At 35.3% G+C, this 10,591-nt stretch overlaps 1 protein-coding gene across 1 annotated transcript in view; it reads left to right on the forward strand.

Annotated features, from left to right (window-relative positions):
* Nucleotides 1-10,591, forward strand: part of Smp_131650 (hypothetical protein) — a 33,257-nt gene extending 22,666 nt beyond the window's left edge. The window contains exons 9-14 of the mRNA XM_018796439.1: nucleotides 628-1,006; nucleotides 2,370-2,798; nucleotides 3,806-4,078; nucleotides 6,521-6,827; nucleotides 8,104-8,484; nucleotides 10,273-10,591. Coding sequence (XP_018650652.1) covers nucleotides 628-1,006; nucleotides 2,370-2,798; nucleotides 3,806-4,078; nucleotides 6,521-6,827; nucleotides 8,104-8,484; nucleotides 10,273-10,544 — 2,041 coding nt within the window. The 3' untranslated portion in view covers nucleotides 10,545-10,591. The remainder of the gene's footprint in view (nucleotides 1-627; nucleotides 1,007-2,369; nucleotides 2,799-3,805; nucleotides 4,079-6,520; nucleotides 6,828-8,103; nucleotides 8,485-10,272) is intronic.

The following is a 10,591-nucleotide window of genomic DNA, read 5'->3' on the forward strand; positions in this document are numbered from 1 at the left end:
AATAACGGCTTCTACTATGCGAATCATTTATTCCAAGCATACTCGGTTTATATATCAGACAGACAGACCGCATTACACCATAAAATAGAAAATAATATTTGTTCAAGATCAAGCTAAATGTGGCTGTGAACGTGGGAGACAGTACTCGATAAACTGAGTATAATTTAGGAACAGTAAATCGTACAGTAATAATCCATAGGTCAAAATGAAGCTTATAATAAGATGAATATATATATATATATATATATATATATATATAGATTAAATCTAATCACTGAATAGTTATACAGTAAGAATATATATAGAATAATAGTCCATTAATAAGTCCCGGAAGTTACCCGTACTTATGTTTTCACTAGGATATAACACACTCTCTAAACGTCTGGACTCTACTATAGTCACTCAAGTTCTCACTAGAATTTCAGAAACATCATGAAGTCCGCCACGAGACCTAAACGTTCTGCGTCCCATCCTTGATAAAGTCCTGCGTACAAATTAAACCTGTTTCCATAAACCCTTTTAACTTAACTATGTCTAAAAAATGCTTATTTTCTTCTGTAATCGGTAGAGTATTTTATTAGTTCTTTAACAATCGGTAATTTAATTCTATTTTTTTTATTTTGTCAGTATGGAAACATTTCCGGAAGTGGCTTCATTAACTCTTCAAGCTTTATCTGGTTTGTTAGCACAAAAACCATGTCCTTTATCAACTGAACGTTTATGTCAATTATTTGTTGTGAATATGTTCAATGTGGATCGTGCTGCATCTATGACAAATCAAACAAATACAATGAATAATTCTGTAAAAAATCGAATAAGTGAATCTAAAATCAATGTGAATAATGATAATAAAATACCTTTAAATATAGGTATGGATAATTTTGTTCCATCATCACGTCTTACTGAAATTGAAGCATTACGTTCGGTTCATCATGATCATGCTGCACGTTTTGCATTGGATACATTTAGTTTAGTATGTAGAAGAGCAGCACAATTACTTCAAGAGGTAAATAATATTTTCATTTAAAATTATTTCACTTTAAAACGTCAATGTTAGGCTTATGGGGTGCTTTCAAAATTGGTATTGCCATTGTTCGTATATCCTGGGACCACCGGGTAAGTAATGCAGTTGTAAGGAGACGGATACTAGGTAAGGATGGCAAATCGATTGATGAAGTAGTGAAACTTCAACAGTTGAGATGGCTGGGACACGTGTTACGTATGCCCAACCACCGACTGCTCCGACGTACAATGTTTCATGGTGTAGGAGTAGGTTGGAAGAAAGAGATGAGGTTGTCGATTCAAACCCCATAGTGGTAGAAGTAGTAAGAGTATAAGCATTATGTGAAAGAATAGGGTTTGAAGATGTTATTGAAGAAGTATAATCCAATGAAATAAATTTGGAGAGAGAAAAAAGGTAGAGACATGAAGAATTCAGAAGATTAGAATTCGGGAGAACACAAAGAGTGTATGCACCTTCGCCATTGCAAACGATTTTGAGCCATTTCATTCAAGGTCTCTAACCATCGATTGCTATCTTCTCGCGAATCACAACCAGGTAGTCTATACCTACCAAAATGGCTCAGTTCACTTGTCAGTGACCTCATGGATTTATGCCATGTTTTGGTCTGACCGCTCCTAGCTTTCTTCCAACCTATTCCTACACCATGAAACATTGTACGTCGGGGCAGTCGGTGGTTGGGCATACGTAACACGTGTCCCAGCCATCTCAACTGTTGAAGTTTCACTACTTCATCAATCGATTTGCCATCCTTACCTAGTACCCGTCTCCTTACAACTGCATTACTCACTCGGTGGTCCCAGGATATACGAGCAATACTTCGAAGACATCTATGATCGAACACTAGTAGCCTACGAATATCCTCTACTCTTATCGGCCATGTTTCACTGCCATAAAGTAGGACGGAACGAACTGCTGCACAGTAAACCCGTCCTTTGGTTGCTAGACGGATATCTCGTCTACGCCATAAATGACGCAAGTTGGCGAAAGCTAGATGAGCCTTCTGTATCCGTGCTGAGATTTCCTCATATACCAGACCACATGGGCTGATGAGACTCCCAAGATAAGTGAAGCGGTCGATACGCTCAACTACTTCACTCCCTATCATTAGTTCAGGTGTCCATGCAACCCAATGTTGAAGTAACATTTTGCACTTCGAGGGAGAAAATCGCGTTTATGTGATTACTTTTGTGCATATTGTATTCAGTTTTATTACTTTGAACATTCTGTAGCTACTTCATTATAACAATGTTAGGTTTATAAAAAATAATTATAACCCAACTGAATATTACCCAATCAAATAAGCTCTAATCAATTATATCTTTATTTTTATGTATAATTTTTATAGACTCCTCCTATGGATTCTAATCCAGGTTGGATATCACCAGATGCACGAATTCTTCTTTCTGCATTATGCCTATGGACTGAATGGATGATTTTACATCCTGAACATTGGTTACCACCACCAAATCATCGTGATCCTACACTTCGACCACATCTAGATGATTGGTTACTTGTTGCTAAATTATGCACTGAAGCAGCTAGTTGGCTTACACGTTTATCTGTTAAACCAAACTATGAAGAAATTACACCAACAACATCTCTTGTACTTCGATTAAAAGGTGAACTTAACTGTGATGAAAAGTTGGATGATGATTCAGATAAATCTTCTACTTTATATCATATCTTTGAAGATGGTAACTTGTATAAAGCTACTTTTCTTTCTGAAGAAGCATTCGTTGCCGGATTCAAACCTATGCTTGATTTAACACCTAAAGTATGTTCTAAGTGGTCTTGTTTTTTATTAATTTCTGTCATAACATTTTCATTTGTTACTAAAAATTCTTCCAAAGTTAATTAATACTAATGATATGACTGTTCTTAGTAATAAGATTTACATAAAGCTTCTGTTTATTAATTAATTCTGATCAGAATGGAGGTTTGTAAAGATTGTAGTGATTTTAATAGTTGAATTCATGAGTCGATGTAAGCTAGACCATCATTGAGAACTTGGAAGCACTAGACAGTTGTTTCGTCCTAGTATAGGACTTCTCAACAATGCGCACCCATGATTCCGCGTGCGGGACTCGTACCTAGGACCTTCGGTCTCGCGCGCGAACGCTTCACCTTCAGACCACTGAGACGACCGGCATCCATCGGTGTTAATGTCTAACTTCAATCGATCCATGATCTTGCGCAACCATTCATCCATTATCTGAGTTAGATACTTGTCTCTACCCGATACTGATTGAACTCTACTGGTCAATTATCAATTAATTATCTTAGTCGACAAGTTAAGATAAGCTTTGGCGCAAATTTATATTGGTCCTAAGTGTCACTATATCATATCATCATAGTACTATAAAATTAATCAACTGAATAATAAAAGGAATTAAAATTATACCGGTAATATTGGAAAAGGATATAATCATTGATTCGAAGATAAGGAATAAATTCTCTTAACAATAACAACAATAATGCTTTTGAAACATGGTCACTACAATTGACCATTGATTAATAGATCGTTGAATTTGATCATTCGCAAGTGAATGATTTCTCCATGCACTAGCTACCTCATCAAAGAGTTTCAGAGAGAGAATAGAAGATTGTATTTGTTGTTACTGATCAATGAGACACAAAAATAAGGAAAATTATCTTTCAGTTACTTCTAGGTAGTTTGGTGGGTAGGTAGACGATACGGCATATTTTACTACCGTTTATTACCAGTACTTTCTAATTATGCTATCTCTTTTGGGGGGTTATTCTGTTTTAATTATCTTACAGATATATTATTACACAGGTGATTGGGATCCAGAAACTGTGGCAGATTTTGTTCGAATAGAGAAATTAGTTTTATTTGGTGATTATTTATGTGGAATTGAAACCCCTGTATTAAACTATAATATTGATCAAGCAGTTTATGAATCTGTTATACAACGTGAATCCTCTGAACGTCTCCAAGATAAACGTGTAGATGTTAATGCAAATATTAAACAGAATAGTTCAGATATCAATTTGGAAAATGAAGAGAAACGTCAGTTGGAGTTAATGTCTGTAGTAAGTGGTAACAGCATAATTTACAATAATTATATCAGAATAATATGAATTCATTATATTGTTATATCGAGTGCTTGAGTGCGTGCGTGCCCTGTTTGATATATGAACGTGCTGATTCCCACCAACGAGAGAGAAGTGAATTTATTGATCGCCCAATGATACACAAAAGCCGTATGAGCAGTCTTGAGTACTTGTCAGTCCTGCTTTTTGCCTAGCAAAGCCAGTTAAGTCCAAAACACCAATAACAGCCTCTCAAACATACTGGGCTTATATACCAAACAAACTGACCACATCGTACCATAAAATAGAAAATAACATTTGTACAAGACTTTGCCAAATGTGGCTGTGCATAAGGGGAACAGTAATCAATAGACGGGATAACTCAAGAATGGTAAATCGTATGCTAGTAGTCTGTAGGTCAAAATAAAGCTTATAATAAAAGGAACACGAATATGAATAGTTTAGTTACTTAGCAATTATGCAATAGGAAATATGCATATCATATTGCTCCATAGATAGTTCTCAAAGTTACTATTCATAAATCTCCACCGGATATAACAATATTTCAAGGTTTTTCGTGGGTTGCTTACAACATTTAAACGTAATGGTATTAATCTTGAAAATTCAGCATACATACTTTATATGATAACATTCGAAGTGTTCTCATCAATGAAGATTAATGAAAAGAGCAATAAGTATGAAAGAACGATGTTCATATGTTAATTAATGTGAATATTTATAGGTTGAGTATATGATTCCTCTTGAATAAATAACTAAGAACATAAAAAAAAAGAATTGCGCAAGCAAGTGGCTATCAAGAATCAGTAGCTAAGTGGATAACGTGATGGCATTTGAAGTGAACGGTATTGGGTTCAAGTCCCAGAGTGAACATCTACTCTGGGATGCAGGACGAGATGCAAGGACGAAACGCATGTCCTTGAAACGCACGTCACAACACCAAGCTAACTAGTGTAGAAAGTTTAGAAAGTACTCACTTTGTGTGCTTGATGTGAATTGAAACGAGACTACAATATGAAAAAAACAAAAGTAGGATCTTTGGGAAATTTAATACACATAACTTGTCTTTTCTCTCCATCTTGTGAACAATGGGTCTCACTTATTCCGGGCACTGTTAAATTGTATCTCCTCATTTTCGCAGCTTTTTAATTGGCGCTCCCCGTCTTCCACATTGTCCGGACGTTCCATGTACCTTTATTAGTTGTTTTCCTGATCGTTACAAGGGACATCGACCTCATGATTTCCGAAGGATCTCGGCTTTGACCATGAAGCGTCATAATTCTTCTAAATAAAGATCCTTCAATTTGGAGGGCAGAGTTTAAATGTTTTTTTTCGGATACTTTTTTAGCAAGGTTGTTTTCTACGAGATGGAGTTATCAACCTCATGTTCAACGTTCCTCCTTTATCAGGGCTTGAGACCACCAGTAACCCTAAAAGGGATACAGGTGGAGTTTTCATTAATTAAAAGGAAAGGGCGATATTTTCAAATACGAAATATAATAATAACAGTTTAAGGCCATGGCGAAGATAAAGATATAATGTACTTATTTTGTATGCCTATTTCTGGATTTACTTCATGAATGGCATAAGCTTCTGTTATTCTAAGGAGCTGGATGCAAATAAATCGTGATAGATTTGGACAAATTGTTCGAAGACACGGTTCAATGTTCTCTCTCATTAATCTCATTTTAAATTAAGGGATCGGATAAACTTCTTTTTAAACGCACACTTCATGTTTTAAGACTTCATTCTCTCCGGGTTGATTGTGGTGGGCAACCGGGAAGTGATAACTGCCCTCATACCTCTAACAGCACTCAAGATCACTGTATTCAACCTCGCATCCTTTTACTAAGGACGTTTAACCCCTTCGAATCCCCATTCCACTCTCAAAAAAGGTATCGCTAAAATTTGTGCACACATCCGCTTACTCAACTTTTATAGGCCTCTTTTTCCAGATTTCTACGTTTCTACTGGGTCTTACATTATTTGTTTAGCTGTTTAAAGTAGAAGTACTTGTTCTACCTATACACTCTCTGTCTCCCCTTAAACTATAACATTAAAATTGCTTCATATCTTTCTTTCTTCCTGTACTATATCCTTATATACAACCTTTCTTTTCTATATTACCACCACTAAATTAACTACTATGAATTCGGTGTTCATCTTGTTGTGCTAATGAGATATGGCAACTTGGACCAATGCATAAATGTGCCTGGTCCTACGTTGTGGCTGACTGACTGACTGATCGTGGTTTCGCTGAAGAAACATGTGATCGATCGTTGCTCATAATATTTAACTACTAATACTAATATCAGTAAAATGTGTATGGGTTCGTTATGAAAACCTTTAAATTATGACATTTAAAAAAATATATGGTCTATTCTTTTTGGGATTACTTTCTTTTGTATCATTTTACCTTTTTAGTTGAATGATAACAAAAATCTTTCATCAGATGATGGTACAATAGAATCTAATTCTGTCCTAACAGATATTGCAGCTTTACAACGGCAAAGAGCTTTCCTTCAAAAGCAACTAGATGAAGAAGCCCGTCTAGATGCATGGCGTCGTAATGCTATAAGACAAGCTGCATCTGGTGGACAAAGAGCTGTTGAGATTGAAGTTAGACCAATTTATTTATTACCAGATACAAATTGTTATATTGATTGGTTAGAAGGTATTGCTACATTAGCTCAAAAATCTTCAAATTACACTGTACTAGTTCCCATTGTCGGTAAGTTCAATTTGGATACGTGTATTTGTTAAAAATTTATAACCCAATTGTATTTTTCCAATAATTAAGTACTTATTTATATATAAATGTTCTTAACAAGTATATGTGTGATCAGATTGTTCGAAATGTATTGCGCTAATATCTCATCACATAGTTCTGATAATCTTCGTCTTCTTATTACATTATCGAAATTTATCAAAGGGACTAATTGCTTCAAACTTATTTATGTGTTTCGAGGCTAATCGAGTCAGTCTGTAAGAAACCACAGTCATTTAGTGACTCTAGATCTGACTTCGATTTGGCGAAAGAATGAATATGTTTATTACTCTACTTTTCTAAGTGGTGCTTTGAGTTAGGAACTAGTTGATTGGAACTTGAGTGCTCAAGGAATACCAGGTAATGGAAAAGTACTAGATCATAGCAGGTGACTTAACAACCTGTCACTTAAACACATTGACTCAAGTTGACAGTTCACATCAGGACGATTAGATGAAATTATGAAGATAAATACAAAGTTCTAATAGTAGTATTGTTAACGGTAGTATGAACGATAAGGTATAGAGAATATGTAGTTCTATCATAATGAATTTGTGGGATAGAAAGTTCTAAAATAATTTAAAAACTCAGAATCCAAAAAATAGAGAGAACTCGCCTGTACTATTGCGACTGACTCTAAGCCAAGTCGGTCGTAATGCGTCTCAATGTTATGTTGCCTTAATGAATGCATTACAACCCGTTAGCGTTTGTTAGTCTATTTATGTATGTGTATGGACTGTAAGCAAGAGTAATCGATATATCCATCTGAGGTTGATAAAGCGTATAGCCTACAGACCAACTTACATCACAGTATGTTGCAACCTCATCGATAGAATCCAGTGTGTATTAATTACTTGATATTTCTCACTACTACCTAATTGAGGGGACTGTCGGGTGATCACCGCTGAACATCCATTCACACTGTTTTGATGCATCAACCCTCCATCATGGTCAAAGAAATTTCATCGCATATGATCTTCCAAGTATTTGAGAACCTTTACAACTAGAAGTCAGTATCCCATGTTTACTCTTAAGAACGAAATTTCTAGAAAATTGCGTCGTAAATGTAACGTATTTATTCCTACAGATCCTGTATCTTATTATATCACAGATTTGAATTTGGACAGCCAGATAATTTCATCAATATTAACTATCTTTTGATAAGAGTATAGTTCGGCTGATTACTTAGAAAAAGCCTTTGATTTTATTGTTTAATATTGTTTCTTTGTTTTATTTATAGTTGTCAATGAATTAGACACTTTAAGTCGTTTTGGCAGTAGTAGTTCCGGTGGCGGTGGAGTTGATCGTCCATATGAAGCAGCTGTTGGCGGTGAAGTAACACGTGCTGGTCTAATACAAGAACGTGCAAAACTTGCAATTAACTATTTAGAATATCAATTTGAACATCGTAACTCTCGTTTACGTGCATTAACAGCACGTGGTAGTTTAATGGAGACTATTGCTTATCGAAATGAAATTAATGGCGGTCGAACACCTGGTCAAACAAATGATGATGTAATCCTAACATGTTGTCAACATTTTTGTAAAGAAGACTCAGATCGTTTTCAATTAAGAAATCTTACTGAAGGTGTTGATCTATCTATGCAGGGTGGTCAAAATAGTAAGTTTAAGTAATTGTTTATGTATAATGTGAGTTTTTTTATTCATTACAATATACGTAGTTCAGTTTCAATGTTCACTATTAATTTAGAAAACAACAGTTTTTTTTATGATGAATTGATGTCTTATAGTTTGGTAAGGAAATTGGTTTTAAACTCATGATATTGCGTGTTCTGACACAGTTGTACCATTTAGAAAGCCATACATACCAATACACGTTGATGAGAATGGTATAATGTTTTCCCGAAGTAACAAGCGATGACTAGTGGAGTTCAACTATGTCGGGTGTGAGACTGTTATCCACCGCAGGTAATAAATATGGGTTGCACAATATCATGAATTGAATCATTGGATTCCGACTCAATGGCCCAGCATTCAAGTGTGTTTGTGTGCGAGACCTAAGGTCTTAAATTCGATTCCCAGGTGCGGTGTCCTGGATGTGCATTGCTATGAAGTCCTATACTAAGACGAAATAGACATCAAGTGTTTCTAGGTTTTCACCGATAGTCTACGGTCAGTTTATTTAAACAATAAAAAGAAATTAATAGTTTCATTTCTACATCACAAACATGTCCCATTGTTCTCTTAAATATAAACGGTTATTGAAGCACAAATTTTAATTCTTCAAGACTTATTAGACCAGGATCATCTTGCTTGGGTTTTCTGGGGGTAAAATAATACAGTCTTATCATATGCTAAATGGTTATAAAATTGGATTGTATCGTTCCGGGATACCTTCAAGATCCTAACTATGTACTATAAAACAAATTCATTTGTTAATATGACATTAAAGTATGCCACTCATCTACGTTTAGTTCTATAAACTTAAAAGGAATTTCGTTGACCAACTGAATGGTAAATGATCCCAGGGAATCTATTCTAAAGATCTTCAAGCTTTTGTGGTGAACATACTTTCTAATCAATAGATGCTGATGATATTCTCATCAAAGAGTAAGTCAAGCATTCGGTCGATTTTAACGATTGGAAAGCATATATTATGAAAAACTATTAAACGATACATTCTAGACTATACTAAAATATGAACAATTATTATAAAAAGTATCTGTAAGTCTATGATTTGTTGTTGAAAGATTTAATTATCTATAAAAGATATTTGTTTGAGGTTAGACATCAACACCGTTGGATGCCGGCTCAGTGGTCTAGAGGTTAAGTGCTCGCGCGCCAGACTGATAGGTCCTGTGTTAGAATCTCACTATGCGGGATCGTGGATGCGCACTGCTAAGGATTCCCACAATAGGATGAAACAGCCGTCCAGTGCTTCCAGGTTTTTCATGGTGGTCTAGCTTCAATTGACTCATAATCTCAAATCAGTCAGGTACAATGTAGGACCAAGCACATTTATGCATCGGTCCAAGTTACCATAACCTCATTAGCACAACAAGATGAACACCGGATTCATAGAAATATTTAATTTAGTGGTGGTAGTATATAAAAGATAGGTTGTATATAAGGATATAGTATAGGAAGGAAGAACGTTATGAAGCATTTTTAATCTTAAGGTTTAAGGGAAGATAAAGAGTGTATACACCTACGCCATTGTGATCGATTCTGAACCATGTCACCTAGAGTCTCCAACCATTGGTTACGATAGTCACGCGGACCCCAACCAAGTAGTTTGAATCTGCCAACATGGCTCATACTAGAAGTTAGTGACTTCAAGCTCTGATGCCACGTTTTGGTTTGACCGACCCTAATCTCTAACAGCACTCAAGACCACCATAATCTCAACTATATATATAATTATATTTTATTTATTTATTTTATACAGATCAACCAATGCGACTTGTTCGTGAAGTAGTCCTCTTAACTTCTGATCGTAATTTGCGCCTTAAAGCATTGAATGTTAATATTCCAGCAAGACCTTTAAGAACATTTGTCAATTGGTCTCGATTACCATTAATAAAAATAAATTTATCTAATGAAACATTATCATCTGATACAACGATGAATTCAATTGAAAAGCATAAATTATCATCAATCAATCATTCAACTAAACCACAACCTCGTGGACAATGGAAACAACCATTAAAATATAATTAACCGAGGAATTTAATTCCCCCTCCCCTACCTTTGAAATATATTTCATT

The sequence above is a fragment of the Schistosoma mansoni genome, chromosome 2 (assembly GCF_000237925.1).
Source record: "Schistosoma mansoni strain Puerto Rico chromosome 2, complete genome".
Classification (NCBI taxonomy): Eukaryota; Metazoa; Platyhelminthes; class Trematoda; order Strigeidida; family Schistosomatidae; genus Schistosoma; species Schistosoma mansoni.